General features: G+C 35.7%; 1 protein-coding gene across 1 annotated transcript; it reads right to left on the bottom strand.

Moving 5' to 3' along the window:
- Positions 1-110: 110 nt before the first annotated feature.
- Positions 111-14,050, bottom strand: piwil1 (piwi-like RNA-mediated gene silencing 1). The gene is made up of 21 exons (XM_052562635.1): positions 13,994-14,050; positions 12,834-12,948; positions 12,645-12,756; positions 12,415-12,543; positions 11,401-11,615; positions 11,173-11,294; positions 11,016-11,096; positions 10,737-10,934; positions 9,607-9,715; positions 9,397-9,523; positions 7,882-7,999; positions 7,675-7,789; positions 7,411-7,598; positions 7,262-7,334; positions 6,988-7,188; positions 6,810-6,913; positions 6,521-6,591; positions 4,613-4,766; positions 4,402-4,527; positions 2,162-2,309; positions 111-889 (listed from the first exon to the last, which is right to left on the bottom strand). Exons 2-21 carry the CDS (start codon positions 12,900-12,902, stop codon positions 773-775), a joined length of 2,577 nt encoding a protein of 858 aa, XP_052418595.1. The 5' UTR covers positions 12,903-12,948; positions 13,994-14,050; the 3' UTR covers positions 111-772.
- Positions 14,051-20,081: the final 6,031 nt, after the last annotated feature.

Below are 20,081 nucleotides of genomic sequence, written 5' to 3'. Positions count from 1 at the left end.
CAAACTATTATTTTCAAGTTTTGCATTACATTTTCAAATGTCCGTAAACTCGTACAATGCCAACGTTTTCTCAAATTCTTCCCACTGCGGACTAAATTATGTCAAATTAATAAAGCCATGTTAAACTTGAGCTCTATTCTCGCATCAATACTGATGTATCCCCTTTCAATATATCAATACAATCCTAAATGACAGCTTTTAAAACTTGCGCTCTTCCCAACATTTCTGATCCGGTGAAGTATCCTTGCCTTTCTTTACTTATTCTATAATCAATAATTCAATTAAAAAAAATAAATATCTGCAATGTTATAAACTGTGGAAACATTTAATTTTGTGACAAACATGAAAACCATACATGCATATGATATAGTATGTGAACATTTAAGGTATTAATCAGACATAACCGTTCATCTTTTATATTGGAAACCAAAAAATAAAATTTACTTAATTCCATTAACAAATCAGGGCCTCAAAACATAAATTCCAAGAAATCTGCAATTTGAACCATCTGTTTACACACAAAAATACATGGTCTTTATCTTTACAAGACACCAGAACAAGAACAGAGAAATAGAAATGACCATATGCATTTGCCAGTACAATCAGAAAACAACTTTGTACCTGCTTTTCTCTGAAAGCACTTTACCTAAAAATATAAACAAAAATTCTTCTGACAGTGCACTTTTTCACCAAAACACAATTGACTTGGAAAATAAACTAATAAAAATGGCCCTCTCATTCTTTGAGACCCTGCAACTTATCACTGCAATGATTACAGGTAGTACAAGAAGTCATCCAGGTTCATGTTGGGCTCCTTGTGAATGCTCTGACCCACCAGGAAGGCCAGCTTGTGGGCGTACTGACATGGTGCTGGCACTCGGACGATACCCTTAAGGTAAAGAAGAACCACAAAGATGAGATGACACATTATTCAGGCATGTGATCAGCTAGAGACAAAAAAGGAAAATCTGACCACACCCCCAGCACAAATTATTTAAAATATATATATTTTAGCACATACTGTCCTGTAAAAAAAAAAAGATATCACCAATTTATAATAATGACAACAATATTCTAAAATATTATACTGAAGTACCTGCCAAGTTTGGAAATATTACATTAATGATTTTGAAATAACTATCTTCTGCTCATCAAGGCTGAATTTATTTGCTCAAAATAAAGAAACCCCCCAAAATAATGTGAAATATTACATATAAAAAGTTTTAAATTTTAATACATTATAAAATGTAATGTCATTCCTGTGATGTAAAGCACAATTTTCATCATCATTACTCCAGTTTAGTGTCACATGATCTTTTAGAAATCATTACAATTTGTTTGTCTCTCAAGAAACATTTCTGATTATTATCAATGTTGAAAATAATTTTGCTGCTTCGTATTTTGTGGAAATGATGCACTTAAGTTTTCAGGATTTTTTGATGAATATAAAGTTGAATTAATAAATTTTGTTAATGCATTTATAAAACAAAAATCATTTTAAATGTCTTCTCAATTTGTCACTTTCATGCATGATGAATAAAATATATTTTTTCTCTTTTCTTTTTACTTTAATACAAATATTTGAGTGCTATCGTTTCCACAAAAATATTAAGCAGCAAAAAGTTTTTAACTATGAAAATAAGAAATGCTTCTTGAGCAGCAAATCAGCATTTTAGAATTATTTCTGAAGGATTATGTGACAAACTTTTTTGTAAACAACAACAGATTTATAAACGTTTTTAATGATGAATGTGTTCCCAAATGCAAAATAAAGTGACTCAAACCAAGCCAGCACTAACAGTGAATCAAAGCTAAAAATTGTACTGTAACAGCAGACATGTAGTATTATATAATTACAGCACAACCTGTGTGAATTTTATGACGGCATTACCAATCGTAAATTTTTATCGCCGTTCACATTTAAAAAAACAGTTTCAGCGCTGATCCTGCTCCCATTTAGTGCTTTTAATAATTTCAGTGCTATGAACTGTCCTGCAGATGGCACCAATTATCATGCAGTAACCCCACCCCCACCCCCCCAAAAAACCCTCTGATCTATGTGAATCACATGGGTTGTGTATGCGGAAGAATCACATCCCTGATTATTATAGACTATTAAGTGCAGTGTGATAATGATGTAGTGATCTACACTGGTTATTACCTGCCAGTTGTAGTACATGTGGCAGAGTTTGTAGGTGAGTCTCTGCATGTGATCTGGTTTGAGGCCGCTGCTGTCATACACCACGTTGTAGTGAGTAGGTGCGACACAACCAAAGCGCACAGCCTGACTCACTATGAAGAAATCATACCTGAGTGAAAGCAGATGTAGCACTGAATAAATGTGAGCAGTTTGCATTATTTCACAAATACAAAATAGCTATTAAGGTATCTGTTGAGTTTTTAAAAGCAAATGTTATACTTTTAAAACCTCAAGACATGTATTACTTAACGTGGACATTGTGAATTAGAGGTTGATCGATATTGGATTTTACTTAAAATGATGTTTAAATGAATGCAAAAAAAAAAAAAGGTCTGTGTAGTGTAGACATCAGTATAATCTGTATTGAACGTGTTAAATAATGTACTTAATCTTTCCTTCCCATGACAGTGCTGCCCAGAGAGAAGCTACAGGGGTTTACACTGAATTAAATCAGGGTTTCAACATATCTGATCAAATTAAATTTAAGAACTTTTAATACCACCTTATATCAAGTTTACTTAAACCTGTGATGGAAATACACATTTCATGCATATAAGTGATGTTTAATGTGTCTAATGTAAAAAGAAAACAAAATATCACTGGCATAAGTTTTTTTTTTTTTTTTGGTAATAAGAGTAAACTTTTCATATCAGCAGACAATATTCCATTCAAAATGATCCCACAAACGCATTGCATCACCAAAATTTAGGTGGCGTAAACAATTTATTCATAATTTCAAACATACTAAACCACCAGTAGGTGGCTGTAAGTCAGTTAATGAGTGTGTCATCGAGTCATTAAAGCTGAAGTAGGTAACTTTTGTAAAAATGTATTTGTGAAACTTGTCATTATGTCCTGACAGTAGAATATGAGACAGATAATCTGTGAAAAAAATCAAGCTCCTCTGGCTCCTCCCAGTGGTCCTATTGCCATTTGCAGAAACTCCATCGCTCCCGGTAAGAAACAACCAATCAGAGCTGCGGTCCGAAACAATTTTTTGTGTTCAAGATTTACAAAATGTATTTAATACGCGAGTACACCATGAATCCATTTTCCAAACCGTGTTTTTGGCTTGTCCTGAATCACTAGGGTGCACCTATAATAAGACTTTATATTCTGACTATTTTAGATTGCCTCAGGGGTACTGCGGCGGAGTAACCCAGTACCTTTGTGATTCTTCATAGACATAAACAGAGAAAAGTCGTTCCGGCTACGATGTTCTTCCGCAAGAAGTTCTGTTTATTAACCGCTAGAGCGTCAAAAGTTACCGACTACAGCTTTAAACCCAATTCATTCAAAACGCTTGATCATTCAGTAACTAACCACCACCCAGTGTTGATTGTAGAATGTGCAATATTTCTGTGATCTTTGTTTGGAATAATTTTAGTTGATGAAATAACAAAACTGTAAATATTATATGTAAAATGTAACTTATCTACTTAATTTCTTAAAATTATTGAACAAAAATTTACAATTACCTTGATACCAGAAATACACTATCCATCATCAATCACTGTTTAAAATCAGAATCATTCTCAGGTTTTGATGCTTCACCTGTTATTTTTTTGTCACCTAAGTTTTAATCAGGCTTTGTCTGGGCAAGTAAAAAATCTTTGGTCTGTACAATTGTAAATGGTTGCTGGGTCCGTAGACTGCAGACATTTTAGTGGTAGTGTGTAAAATTCTTTTTTAAGTTACTTCACATCTGGATTTTAAGACATTTTAAGGCCTTTTATAAGGAAAACTTTAAGACACTAGGACATTTTTTGAGGACCTGTGTACACCCTGTAAATGGCAAGAGACCACTGTGCAAACAAAATACCAATAACCAGAAAAAAATTAATTATGCATAGAGTAAAATTTTAAATGTCCAAAGCACACTAGGACTACATATTTTGAAGTAAACCCTGTATTAATTCAACATTAATAATCACTTTAATAAAACATTAATAAATCCATGGTATTCAGTTTGCAAACTGCATTTTTACTTTGAAACATTTAAAATCATAGCCTTTTAGTTTAATCATCTTATTCTTGATCTTTTTTTTTAATGATATTCAAGACTTTTGCTATTCCATTTAAACCTTTTATGATCTTAAATCGGAAAAAAACTGAATGCAAGACACTTTAAGACTTGTTAAGGTCCCACCCCAGACCATGTGACTTATGATAGACACCAGGTGTATTGACTCTATACGCACCACTCCGGACGAGTGACTTCAGTGTCAATGACTGTCCCCGGAGGAGGGTTGGCAATTTTGCCATCAATCCGGGCAAAGAATCTGGAGCTGATTCGCTTTTTCACCACCACTACTGTCAGCTTGGGCCTGTATGAAAAACGTAAATATGATTACAACCAAGGGAACTCAACATTCCCAAAGTGTAAATATGTCAACATGAAGTATGGCTCACTCATAATCTTGCCCCATGGTCTTGATGGACTGCATGATTTGAGGGACTTCATAGTCCACCACGCTCTGCAGCATGCCGTCTCCTACTCCATCTCGGTACACAATGATCCGGGAGGGCAGAGAATTGTTGTACTTCAGATAGGCCTTCAGGGCAGCTGAAAAGACAAACAGCTTCAGTACAGAGTGCAGCGGTAAAGTCTTAGTTTTGTAAGCCACTCTTTTAACATCACCATAGTTCCCTAAAAAAAAAAAAAAGGCCAATGGCTTTTGGATTATTGCAGAAAATAAGATGTGACCAAAACAAATATTCTGAAGCCTAAATATAATAGCAAAAAGTAAAAAGCTAAAGTTGGACTATTATTAATTATAAATTAACCACTCTTAAGCTTCCAACGTCTTTTTCATTGTTTATTTAAAAGCTACAAGCCGTTCAAGTGCACTAGTGAGTAAATTAGTTTTTCCCTATTTGGTGCGATAACGTTTAACGTGTTCGGCAACTTCTGTAGGAAAAGGTAACATAAGGTGATCAATAGGGGTGGGAGATATAGCTGCAAAATTATCACAATATTTCAGGAATATTTGCAATAATGACGATATAAAAAAAATATATGACAAAGTTTTCTTGGTGATTGCAGCTGGCAGGCGGCAGCATTTATTAGTGCAAACACAATGACAAGCATTTTCTAATGAGCTACTGTCATTGATGACAAACTACCTAATTCCAAGGAAATGTATTGTCATAAGGTGGCAGAAGTATTCATTATAGTGCAATAATAGTGACCAGTGTTGGGCAAGTTACTTTAAAAAAGTTACATCATAAAAAAAGTTACCAATTACCAAATGTCAAATAACTTGGATAACTCCCATATTAAATGTGAAATGAATTAAATGGACACTACATGGAATTATTTTTAAACATTGTACTCTAATACAAAGCAATTAAAAAAAACTTAACACTGAAAAGTTTTCAACATTCTAGCAGTCATTATACCAACAAAGCACAATTAAACTTAAGTTAGTAAAATAATATTTTGTGGCCGTTTTTGAAACCCCCTTCTTGAATCGGGAATGCAAATAAATGCAGCCTTGCTGAGCAGAAGGGAATTATTTTAAAACAACAGAAAATATTACAGATCCCAATTTGAACACCGTGTGTGATTATAATAAATGTATTAATCGAGCTGTTGTAATTATCATTATTATTGTCTTTTTTTATTATATTTAACAGAACAACAGTAATGGTAACATTTAAGTTGATTGAGCTTTTATTTTGACAAAAACCCACAGGAAGTCCTCAGTGCTTCTTTTTGATGACAGCAGATTTATAAATTATTATCATTACTAATTTGGGAAGATGCACTTATCACATTGTCACATGCCTTGTAAAAATTCACAAAAATGTTACTGAGCAACTGACAAGTAACCGTTTCAGCACAGATTTCGCTCTTGGTTTGGACTTTCAAACCCTGGCTAACAAGACAGCGTCGCAAGCTCATGCAGCACTGTTTAATTCTCAGTTCTCATCGGCGCTATGCGATTCAGTAATAAATGGTCTCTCGCTGTCGGTGTTTGTAATGATTTTTGCGTCTTTCTCTAACAATTTTAAATTTAAACTTTAAATGCTTCCACACTGCCATCATGTTTGCTGCATTAGTGTGATTTTGTCGCATTGTTTAGTACAATTTATTTGGTCCTCTTGCTTATTTGGCCGAACACAGTTTTTTTTTTAGGTTGAATTATTTAGATTGCCGAAGATTCATTAAATACATCATTGTCGCTAAATCATTGATATTGATATGAAACCATTATCTTGTAAAAATGTGCCCTGGTGTCATCGTGAACTGCATGTTATGGCACACCCCAGTGATCAATAACCAGATTAAAACGAGAATATTTTTACATTTCACACCTTGCAATGACCCTTTTAGTGCATCAATAATCTCCTGGCCCCGGTTCTGCAAGACGCACTTGGAGAACCACCTAAAAAAGTTACAAAAGTGACATTACAGTACAATTATGCCCAACTACACAATCTGAATCTCTAAAATATGACTTTATATTAACTGTAGTCCATTAACTGTAATACTATTCATGGCAATCATTTTTTTATTTTATTGCTCAACCAGTCCAACATAATACTGAGCACATACTTTACATGCATCTGGTTAAACAGTGCCATTTTCTAATTATATTATTACCTGGACATGCCCTGGTTCAGACTGGCCACCAGCGCTCCGATAGATCTCTTCCCAGCAGAAGTATCGTGGTAACAGTCTATGCCCACAATCATCAGCTGCCGGAGCTGAAAAACAAGGATTCACTGTAAAATCTGACACCTGGCAAAGGCCAACAAAACAGCTATAATTTGAGTCTTACTGGGATTTCTACACTCCACAGCTCTCCTCCCATTTTGCAGTTCATCTGCAAAGCAATCTTGGTGGCCACAGTCATAAGTGCTTGAGGTTTGCTGATTGTGCGAGACACCACACACTGACTAGGAGTAGGGCAGTCCACACACAGGTACTTCTTAACACAGTCATACTTGTCCTTTCGATTGGTAGGCAGGATCACCACCACCTATAAAAAGCACAACAGCAGTTCGAAACAAAAGCTCTGGCAAGTCAAACATGCATGTGATTGCCATTCTCACCATCTGTGTTTCACGTGCTACGTTTTGTTGCAGGGCTCTCAGGAGAGATTCTTGACGATCCTCATACTCAATCCTGCTTGACCAGGAATAATTAATAACATGAAAATGAAATGCAAAGTTTTTAGCATCCAAAATTTCACACAACTCACATGATGGCCCTCTGCATGCGGATACCCATGGGCCCAGACACTTTGTTGAGAGTTTGAAGCAGAGATTGGGCAACGTCTGCATTTCGCCGTGTGTAGAACATTAACCAGTTGTCCAGAGACATGCAGCTAATCAGAGGAAGACCTCGCATCTCTTTAGCCCAGTCTGCTGTCCATGGGTTATACTCGTACTAAGGTATGAAAATGAAAATTAACGAGTCTGTCACATTATAAATGGCTGCTGGGATGTGAAGTCATCTCTCTTACTGCTCTGCCTCCCTGGATGATCCTCTCTGAGGGCAGAACTCTTCCATTCAGACTCAGCAGTCGATTCTCGAAGCTCAGACCCCAAGTAGTCAGTTCATTCTGCACATCTCCATTTCTAAAGGGAAGTAGAGTAGATGTGAGAGTTGATCAAATATATTAACACCAAATTCAAACAATACATCAATAGGACTCAAGTAGAATCTATACCTGTTGATGTTGGAGATTAAGCGGTTAATTCTGCCCTCTCTCTGTTCAGGACTCAGCCTTGTGTGTGAGGCAAGATCCTTCATGATGTTGAAATCAGCACGCATCTTATCTGTCAGACCTTCACAGGAAACAAATGCATGCACATCAGAGTTGTTTACAATTGAAGACTAAGGCCCTTACCACACAAACATGATAATAGAATTGCATGATAAGCATGATAACTGCAGCTTTTTCTATGTGGTTCGCTGTTCGCACACACGCAAATGCAGCACCAGGTCACTGAAACCAAACATTTTCAAAAACTCTGGTTGCAGTGTTACTGTTTTGACAGCGAAACCAGAGATTTTGACTTTTGACTAAACCTACTGGAAACTTTTTCAGGCTTCTGATTAGCCAACATGGCTTTATGGTTGAGGTTATATCCCCACCTGTTTGTTTGGCATGCTCTTGACCACAGTATGTGAGTGGAGTGGCAACAATTCCCCCACCCTCCAAGCGTTCAGTAATCACACTACTCCAGCTTTCCTCCGGGTTCACCATTTCCCGCTCCTAGCTCCACTGATCATAAACCCCACTCCACGGCTAAATTATTTCACTATGCTTGAAAAATCTTAATCTAGTTTTAACCTGTTTTACTGGAACACAGGCCAAAATAAAATAATTAAAATAAAAAACCTTGCTTAGCTTACTTTTCTGTGCAACGTCTCTCTCTACTATGGCTGCTATAAAGCTGAGGCACATGCTGTAATTTTTACGTTTTTCTTCATTCCTTAATGTATGCACGAGATCTGTATTTTATGTGTGAGCTTTCCATGTGCAACAATGTAGCAGCACATTAGTTTTAAGCTAGATTGTTTTAACTGAACAATTTACAACATGTTTTAACATGTAAAAACCTCAACGCTTTGACTTTCAAAAATCCACAGTGTGATTTTTCCAAAATCACATGTCACCACTCTTTGCTCCACTCATACTCTGCTCTTGACAGTACATCATAGCATGCGTTTGCATTTACATGTGGATGGAGATTTTTGTAAAAACAGAAGGAAAAACAAAAAATACCCGTGTCTGTGTGGACATGTCCAAAAACCTTTCCTACTACATATACCACTGGCCATCAACTTGCAAATCATGAGCTATGTCTTAGATCAGACTAGGTAGCAGAATTAAACAGGGAACAAATTTCACTCCCATGGCCTGATGGGATAGTAAAACATTGGCACCCCAGAATCTCAGAAGTAGCAGCAGGTCATCCAGGTACTTTCCATTTGCTGTTTTATGAACAGTGAATTCATGCATTCTAGTTTCACATTCTGATTTTTACCTGCTATATGACTTACTATATAAGATCTGTAACTGTCTTCAGTTATTCTAAACTACAGAATACTGTCTATTAAAAAACGAATGAGTCCTTCAATGTGTCCCACCCCAGCTTCAAAAGAATAGTCAAAAACACAATGTGAAAGACAACCACACTCTTCAAGCCATTTTAATGAATCTTCAGAAAGGACTAACCTGTGAGGTAGCAGAACTCTGGGACAAGCATGGCAGGTCCCGGTGGAGGCCGACCTGATGGGCCCAGCCTCTTCACGTGACTAACCAGAAGAACCTGGTTGCCATCTGTTATGTCCAGACCATATTGCTGGAGAGGAGGCAAATAAATTTGAGTGTGACAGTAAAATCCTGCAACTAGTGTCAAAATAATTACCTGTATCGTTAAGTTACCGTTTTGAAGTAGTTCTTGAATGAAATCTCTGTATCTCCCTTCTTAAATGTGTTGTTGGGTGTATGATCCCAGGCAATGTCATCAATCCTGTACGTCTTGTTATTGTACCTATAAACGATAATTTGTTACACACCATTACTTGCTTATTCACAATTACATTAAACAACTTCCACAGATTTTATTTTTTTTAAGTTACAAACCAAAGAAAATCTCACATTCTCATTTTAAAAGTGCAGTAGGGAACTTTAGTAAAAAAATATTTTTTACATATTTATTAAACCGGTCATTATGTCCTGACAGTAGAATATGAGACAGATAATCTGTGAAAAAAATCAAGCTCCTCTGGCTCCTCCCAGTGGTCCTATTGCCATTTGTAGAAATTCATCCGCTCCCGGTAAGAAATCAACCAATCAGAGCTGCGGTCCGTAACTTTGTTTGTGTTCAAAATGTAGAAAAATGTATATAATAAGCAAGTACACCATGAATACATTTTCCAAACCGTGTTTTTGGCTTGTCCTGAATCACTAGGGTGCACCTATAATAAGTGTTTATATTCGGACTATTTTAGATTGCTTCGGGGGTACCGCGGCGGAGTAACCCAGTACCTTTGTGATTCTTCATAGACATAAACAGAGAAGTAGCTCCGGCTACAGCTTTAAATCATTGAGGTCAGTAAGATAATAAAGATAAAAAAAACTAACATTTTTATTAAAAAAGGACGCATTATTAAATAGTGATGATACAAAATGATTTCTAATTTAAACAAATGCTTGTCTCTTTCGAATTTTCATCAAATAACCCTGAAAGAAATGTATCACGGCTTCCAAAAATAAATATTAAGCAGCACAGCAGTTTTCAACATTGTACATTAAAGTTTGCTGACTAGCAAATCAGCATATTAGAATGATTTATGAAAGGTCACGTGACACTGAAGACTGGCGTAATAGCTAATGAAAATTAAGCTTTGCCATCATTTTTTTTTTTTACAATTAAATTTCACAACATTACTGTTTCATTATAATATTGCAATCAAAAAACTGCAAGTAAGCATAAAAACCCTTATAAATAAATAACTAATCTGAACAACCCCAAGCTTTTGAACAGTTGTGCAAATGCGTGCTCATTGTACTTAGTCAGAATGATCAGGCCCACAAGCTCCTTGGTGCAGGCTTCAGGGAAGCGCTGGTCTCCACATTGCTGCCTCAGACTATACATGAAGTCAAGGACAGTCTCACTGCGTAGAACCTTATGACTCACATCGGTACACAGCATGATGCTGGACTCGTACTGAAGGATGGTGGTCACAAATCCAGGCCAAATCGTCAGCCTGCAAACAGATTTAGACAGGCTCCAACATTCAATCACTTTTCAACAGAAGGTAAATGTCACAAGACATTTGCTTCAAAACCTGTGCTGGGGAATGTTGAACGGATCGTCAGGGTTGTAGTAATGGCGTCCAATCTGCTGCATGTTTAGTATCCTCAGAATTCTACAACACAAAATAAACAGGGATACAAATTAATTACCCCGTAAATACCACTATTTCAAATGCTATCTGTGATTACCTCCTGAAGAGGATGTTATAAAACTGCAAGCACACAGGAGAGGATGGGGGAAGCTCGTTGGTCAGCGTAACAGTGATCTCAACCTTCTCTCCGTTTCTAGTCTCACTGCACAGGACTGTTTCCTACACAAAGCAATTTATCACTGACAACCAAATAAAATCCACACTCCCAAAACCTCACATAAGAAACACTGCAATTATGAGAACTAAATCAGGATCTAAAACATACAGTATTGTGCAGTTTATTAGGGAGGAAGAGAATGGCTCCATCAAAAGTGTGTGCTTTGCCCAGAGTCTCCTCGTGCTGGAAAAGCAAAGCCGAGCGCAAACGTCGGGACTCCATAGGTGGCTTGAAGTCAACATGGTACTGATACAAAGCCCACATAGGTCGTGAAAGCAGACGCATGAAATTGGCCCTCAGCTCAATGGCAGTGCCTGAAACACCTGGGGTGACAAAAAAAAGTGTGTAAATTCTAACATCGCACTTCATTGCTACAATATTAGAATAGGGATGTGGGAAATGTATACTACTGTTTAAAAGTTTGGGGTCTAAAAAGCTATAAGTATTTAAAATAAGCATCTAATTGTTGCCATGGCTGCATTCATTTGTTGCAATTAAAACTAACGTATACAAAAATTACTACAATTAAGCATATCTGGATTCCGATTGGTACTGAAATTGTTTTTCTGAAGGGATTAATATAGAAAATGTAAAAGAACATTTGTTTTTGAACAGAATTTTTGTCACAGGTTTGTCTTTAACAAATACTCACACAAAGTTTTTAACTTAATACAAATAATACCGTATTTATTGGACTATAAGTCGCACCTAAGTATGAGTCACATCAGTCCAAAAATACGTCATCATGAAGAGGAAAAAAAAACATATAAGTCGCACTGGACTATAAGTTGCATTTATTTAGAACCAAGAGAAAACATTACAGTCTTCAGCCGCGAGAGGGCACTCTATGTTTTCAGGGAGAGGCTACAGGAGCACTGAGCAGCATAGAGCGCCCTCTCACGGCTTTAGACGGTAATGCTTTCTCTTGGTTCATTTCTCTTGGTTCATGTCAAATTAAATTTGATAAGTGGCAGGACCAGCCAAACTATGAAAATAAAAGTGTTACTTACAGTCCGGAAAATATGGTCATCAAATCAAGACTGGAAAATCAAGAAGCCAGTGCAACTACCCAGCCAAAACAATTGCAAAAGAGCAAACAAGTCTTGTTAAATATAGTGTTACCTGTTTTTGACTCTTTAACATGTTCCATTAACTGGCGAGTGTGGACACCAGAATCATGGAAATCTCTTCTGCGTCCACCTCTTTCCCCAATCTTTACCTGCTGAAAGCCTGCAGAAATCTGCATCATCGCTACAGGGAGAAAATAAGCAAAACATTAAGAAACTGAATGAGGGAATATCATCATAGCATACATGCAACAGTAATTCTACTTGCTGCTCTAACACACTTACCTTCTTCAGACATGGCTCCAGGAGCAGGTTTCTGTCTCCCTCTCCCTACCAGCTGTCCTTCAGGTGGAGTGGGCATAACAGGCTTTGCAGCCTCTTGGGATATAGATGGTTGCTGCAGAGAAATTAGAAAAATAATAAGTTTTTCAATAAAATGTTATGATATTACTCTTAAAATGAATATAAACTCACCGCGCCAGGAGCAGCAGGCTCCTGACCGCGACCTCTGCCTCTGGATCTCGCTCTTGCTCGTCCCGTCATATTGATGCTTCTTCTCAAATGCTTTGGTTTATGTCAATGTAAATTACTGTACACAAGGATACAACATAGAGAATACTATTATTTAATCATTGTACTGTTTGGTGCACAATGGCCACCTTTTCAGCATACTTTTTATTTATTTAGCATTTTTTTCATAGCTTTTTTTTCTTATATGGTAAACAAATTGTGTTTGAATGAATGAGAACCTCAATCACCATACTTTCATAATGAATGCCTTTCTATAATATTTAATGTTGTATGGAAGAAAGATGAACAAATCTGAAAAAACACAAGTGAGGAAATTTTTCATTTTTGTGTTAACTATGACTTCAATTATTTATTGGCCAACCGAGAGACAGATGCTTTAATTTGGCACGAACAATAAGCTTTATATATGAAAATGTATAAAATGTCTGAAATGTTGAGAAATCTTACTACAAGGAGCACATGGCTGACCCATGTTCTTCACGTGTATGGCGCACAACTCTACATGAGGGTTATTCAAATCCCAAGGGTCAATAAAATATGCCATATGCTATATATATATACACGAAACAACGTGTTTTTTAAAATTAGTTTTCTATCTAAGTTACATTTAAAAAAAGAGCACTTTGTTAAATTCTTTAAGTTAGGAGTTTTCAAACAAGTGCGCACTTGACACGTGCAAATTATTAACGTTAGGCCTGCAAAATACATTATTAGGGGATAATCATAAATGTCATACATTGTTACAGTGTGACATTCTGAGAAACAATATTAAACCACATTACTTAATTACATTACTAAATATTAGTTAATTGTGTCCGTTAGTGATAATAAGCACGTGTTTGGCGCGCCAGGCCCTGGTTTCTGCAGCAAAGTTCAAAAATTATGTCTGTTAAGATAGAACAAAATTTAAAAGCTTTTTTGAATGTTTCGAAATATGTATAAATCCGTCTTAAATACTCAAGGAAAGTGCTTTGTCGTCGTGTACATAATAGTAAAACTGATATAACATTAGTTAATGACTTAATTGGCCAACAGTAACCAGAAAAATACATTTTACACGGTATTCCCATAGTTTATAACATAATAAACAATTTCACAACTACCAGGAGCAATCAAATAACTAAATATATGTGTATAAAGCCGATGAAAACTTAAAAATCGACGACCAACTCTTACCCTTACCTCGACAAGCGCCAAATGACATTCAATTAACTCCCATCTGGCGGTTACCCTGATTTCTTGTGTATCCCTCCGCTGCTGAATATATTTGTCATCTAATTTGGTTCATATTTTTCAGAATAATTAATTCCTAACCGTCTTTTCAAGTCGTAATTACTTATTTTGATCGAAACGCTTGTTGAAATTGAATCGGAAAAGGTTGTTGAGAATAACTATTTTATTTGGAAGGACACGAATCTACCTGTTAAGGGGTCATCTGGTCCTGTTGACGCATGGTATTGTAACGATAGACGTTCACCACCAGATGGCGCTCAAATACACAAAACACGACTGATTTCTACCAATCAACACAGGGGAAAGACGTTTGAAGTTAATAACAATATATGTTGCTCACCAGTAATATTTTAATTGCTGAGATGTCCTTAAATATCTTGGGGTGGTTCAGTAATGAAACTTTCTGATTCAGGTTTCCTATTAGAAGGGGAAAACATTCATTGATTAAGACGAACTATTTACAGGCCAATAAGCACTGTTAATGGTCATTGATTGTACTACAGCTATAATATTCAGTTGCTGCACCCAACAGACTTAAGTAGATAGGCCTACAAAATGTTCCTTTTGGTGAGAAATATGTTTTACTCCCTAGAATAACAATTTGCAATACTGCTTTCATATAAATCATTTACTGTAAATTAAGGGAGGCTTAAGATATGTCACAATGTATAATGTGAGACCTTCTTTTAGTTGAATATGCAGCTGTCAGTTCTTTATCAAGAAAGTTATATCTGGGCAAACAAGATGTAAGCAGTTTTTCATGCTCTTGCAGTGCTAATGTCTGTGTGCATCATCCATCATTTGTTTTGATATAATCATGATCAGAAAAAGATCCCTGATCTAAAAATAGGCTTTGACACAAATACTGAATGCTTATTTTTCCTTATTTCTGCCATCTTCAAAAAACATCCCAGCATGTACTGTATTAGAACATATCTGCCATTTATCAAGCCACATATCTTGTTTTGCTCTTATTTACTTGAGGCTGCTTTGTGAGATATAAGACTCATGATTAATAAATGTAGGCAAGGCAAGTTTATTTATATAGCACATTTCGTACACAATACTAATTCAAAGTGCTTTACATAAAAGAAAGTAAAATAATCATGAAGAAAAATAATAACAGAAATAAAAAAGCAATTTTAAAACTTTTAAAATGATAAAAACATGTACTTAATTAAAATGAATTTAAAAACAGTTAGAAAATGATTTTACATAAAAATAAAACAGTGAAAATATAGTGCAATCAGTTCGGACATTGCACAGTGCTCATTCAATAAATGCACAGCTAAACAGATGAGTTTTAAGTCTAGATTTAGATGTGACTAGTGTTTTAGCACACCTGATCTCTTCTGGAAGCTGATTCCTACTGCGGGCGGTATAGTAACTAAAGGCGGACTCCCCTTGTTTTGCGTGAACCCTTGGTATTTGACTCGATCCTAGTGATCTGAGTGCTCTGTTAGGTTTATATTCAGTGAGCACATCTGCAATATAAATGTGGGTGACATAACTGCACATTTGGACCTGATTAATGTTTTTGGACGGAAAAGTATGTTCCATGACAGTGTTTAAAGCTGTTTCTAACTGTATATGCTCTCTTGCTTAGTTTTTTTATTTAACTTTATTTTTAAGGTGAAGGCCCATTCACACCAAGGACGATAACTACAGTAAAATGATAATGACACAGAAGCACAACACTGTTGGAATCACTTTCAGAATGATTTTTTATTTTATTTCTTTCAGCTGAAAAACACTACCAGCCGATCAGAATCAACATGACTCCAAAGACCTTGAGCATTTAAAGCTGTAGATGACAAAACAACAGCACACTTATAATAAAAAGAATGATGACTTACACTGCTGTGGACACTAATATATTTCGTTCTTGGTGTGAACAGGACTTCAGAGTCTATCCCAGCATTCCTAACATTAGGAATTCCTAAGTATAATCAATGGGGAATTATATTGTTTTTAATTGTGTTGCTTATGCAGGTTTTATAGCAATGGAATTTCTAGACAAAAGAAACCAACCAAGAAACCACCAAATATAAGAGAATTCAATAAAACTAACTGAATTAAGTTTGACTTTCACCTGATAAATACATTTGCATGCTCAAGTGCTTTACTGAATCTCAACTTCTGCTTTCTTTTTCATAATGGTGTCCATCTGTAGCCCTCCATTTACCATATTGGGCTTTTCTCTTTTTTGCCTCTCTCAGACTTTGATGAAAGATTAATGATTCAAATGTTAAGGATTCCGCAGCATAGCCTCTCTCTCTCTCTCTCTCTCTCTCTCTCTCTCATAGCCTCACCCTCCTCTATCAGTTTCAGACTCGCACCCTCATCTTTTGGGAACTTGGCACCTTGAAGGGCATTTTGGAGGCAGATCTACGGTTGACTTTCATGTCAAGATCTAAGAATGATTAGAAATTCAGTCCGGTGGGATTCAGTCAGATAGAAAAATTTCCCATCACTATTTACATACAACAAGAAGATAGATTAATATCACATAGTGAGTACACAAGCACTCACATTGGATGAAGTTATTTCCTTTAATGAAGGCTTTTCTCAAAATCTTTCTTTGGTGACGGTGCAAAGCGCACAAAAGTTGGCAAAACAAGTTGTATAATACAGTTTTATGCAAATATGCATGAAAAAAAGACAGCTTTGATCTCTTGTAATGATTTCTCTTTCATTTGATTTGAGAGAGAAGACCGCTGACATATGGTCCTTGGCTTCAAGTGGCTTTTTATCCTCCAAAAAATAAAAGTTTCCTGATGGCCCAAGATTAATGCATCTGTATAACCTGAAACAGAAGAAGAGATATTAAAAACATAATAAGGGAACAATCATTTATTACAAATTAATATATACACATGGATTTAAAAAGTGTGTAAAAAGGGTCACAATACTTTGATTTAAAAACGTAGCAGACATAGTGCACTATATATATCTCACCCTAAAATGTTCAAAACACAGCAAAGGCAACAACTTAAAGAGGAGTGGAAATAAAAGAGCTAAGAAGAAAAGCACAGAAGAGAGTGTTGCTAGCAGCGGTAGGTGTAGAGTAAAGATGCCCCCTGCCTGGTGGGCTGATGAATGCCCCCCAGGCCCCAAACCTGTCCAAGAGTGAGATAGAGGATGACACAGAAATGTTGGTTTGAAGTTGTCTCACCAAAGTGCAAATGAAGCCAGGTGATTTATCTAAAGCTATGACTATGTCAGTTATGAAAATCAGTGAACATCTTGCCTGAAACACTGTGGCAGATATCACATATTCACTTGAAAACAATTCAAAAATTCATACCGTCTTCAGTAAGTCATATATACCCTGAAAAAAAATATACTAACATTTATTTGAAACACATTTATTTAATGCTACACCATTTATACTACAAATACATTTACATACTAATATGTTTAACACAAACTCCCTGCAATTTTTGGTATACTTAAAGTCTGCTAACTAAATTTGTAGTTAGTTCACTTTAATTCTGCAGGTGTAAAGCCAAAGTCCAAATAAAGATATGCTGAAGTATATTTGATTGTGTAAAAGTGGAACTATTGCAAGTACACTTCAGGTACACTTAAATTTTTTTACATTTAAAGACTGAAATTATTCAAAAATCAAAAAGTCCTCATCAACACTGACATTAAAACACATTTTAGGCTTAATATTAAGAAATGTGCATTGAGCACAAGAAAAACAAATAAAGTTTAATTATAATTTTTATAAATCTCTTAGTATTAAGTCTCGATTGAAATGTCAGTATATGTTAACAGATTTTAACTATATAATGTGTTAATTTAAGCTTTTTACTTGTTACAGTACTGTGCAAAATTCTTAGGCCACTTGTATTTTCACCAACAAAAAATGGTTTTAAATCAGTTATATCTATGTTTTGCTGTAGTGTTTGCTATATATTGGTTTACATTTCCAAACAGTCTTTTTGCCATTAAATGAGATATTTGTTTGCACAAAGAGTCTGACAACAGCCAGTGCTCCATACAGCGATCTGAACTGATCTCATCATCATCAGTCTGTCTGGAATAACATGAAGAAACAGAACAAACTGAGACAGACTAAATCCAGAAGAACTGTGGCAATGTCTCCAAAATGCAGACAGCAAGAGATTGGTTAACATATACATATAGATATTATTAGTAATCATTTAATGGAAATAAGGTCACATTTTAGTCTGATTTAAGCTTATGGTATCTGATACTGATACAAGTTTATGATAAAATCCAGATGTTTGATCATTAGTTGACTGTGATGTATATCTCTATATTACATGTAGTCAGAGGTTACATAGAAAATATTTTATTTTTTAAAGTGACATAGTATAAAATATGCACGGGTACTAGCTATACATGCAGACTGAAAACATACATCTACTGCAATTTGTTTCATAATTAATACCACCACAATTTCAAGTGAGTTCTTCATCCTTTCTCCTTTCCTAATCCATATTAAGCACAGTGTGATCAAATGCTCCATTGCTCAAATAAGCAAAACATGAAAAAAAGAGGGAAAAACTCCATGGAAAAGGGGCAGAGTTTGCAAGATAAGCAAAATGCTCCTTCCTTTAATCTATGAAAAAATTCTAAATTACTGCATTATCTTCATGCTGAACAGCAATGACCAACATGAAGGGGCTTCTTTGAACTAATAAGTGGAAACAAATGTCCTTTGAGATAAAAATCCTCCTAGAAGCTGATGACTACAATGGACACTCTTAATATGTCCAAGTTCAGTTAATTCACCATACACTCGGTTGAATTAAATGACTCTGCTTTGATGGATGTTAGCGTGACCTTTAAAGCTAATTTTCTTCTGAAGGTTACTTGTAATGTTACAGTAATTGTAAGGCACCATGTACAAAGAAACACATTGATTTCAATACATCACACTACATCTACTGTATGCACTACAAAGAAAAAAATTAATTGTGCACATTATATTTTAAACTTTAGCTTGCAAAATCAGAATTAAGACCACAATATATAATTTACAACACTATTTTGTTTTATTTTTGTTGCACAAGTTTTGTATCACGACTGACTTTGGATGTTAAATTTTATGTCAATTGAGGAATACAATAAAGTAAGTCAGTTGCAGTTGCTTTCCATGCCTTTTGATAAATACCTTTATACAGAATCACATAGCTTTTTGTTTAATAAATCTGATCGCAGAAGGTACAAAAGATTGTTTATAAATATTTGTCTTTGCTCTGGGCATTAAAAATCACCTTTATTCCACAAAAGGTTAACATCCAATAACGGGATGATCACTGACTTATATTCAGCTGGTCATGGGGTTTCAACATGGCTGCCACCATGAGGAAACAATTTCCACGTTTTGTTAGACTACTGCTGATATGAAAGATGATGATCATCAAAAAAAATAAAAAATAATAATAAAATAAAAAATGGGGTTGCACCTTTAAGAGGCAGAATTGAACATTACTTGAAAGCTATTAGTCTAGGAATTATTTTTAGCTGTTGCTACCATGTTAGCTAGGATGGTTGCAATATTAATATGAATGGTGATGAGACTGATTAGTTATGAAAGATTTTGGTTATCACTGCACATTCAGGGTGTCAGTCTGGGGTGCGTTTCCCGTACAACAATGTAACTCGCTGATTAACCACCGTAGTACAATGCATTGTTGTAGAAACAAACTAGCTAATTACGACTGTTTCCCGAACATGGCCGCATCTCCGTTATTTGAACCACATTAGTTCAGCAACATAGGGCCATTGTTAATACCGTAACGTCACATGCACGTGGTGGAGGAATAACTTCTGCTATTTAACTGATTCAATGTTTTGTTTGATGTTTTGTTGCTTTATTTGATGTTTGATTCATTTGACGTCATACTTTGGGGTTCCTTTAGGTATTTGTGCACATGCACACTCTTCAAAAATGCCGCTTTTAGTTGACGCTCAAACATA

Source organism: Carassius gibelio, chromosome B8 (genome assembly GCF_023724105.1).
Source record: "Carassius gibelio isolate Cgi1373 ecotype wild population from Czech Republic chromosome B8, carGib1.2-hapl.c, whole genome shotgun sequence".
Taxonomy (NCBI): Eukaryota; Metazoa; Chordata; class Actinopteri; order Cypriniformes; family Cyprinidae; genus Carassius; species Carassius gibelio.
The sequence above is the reverse complement of the archived record's forward strand: the minus strand, read 5'-3'. Positions and strand labels throughout refer to the sequence as shown.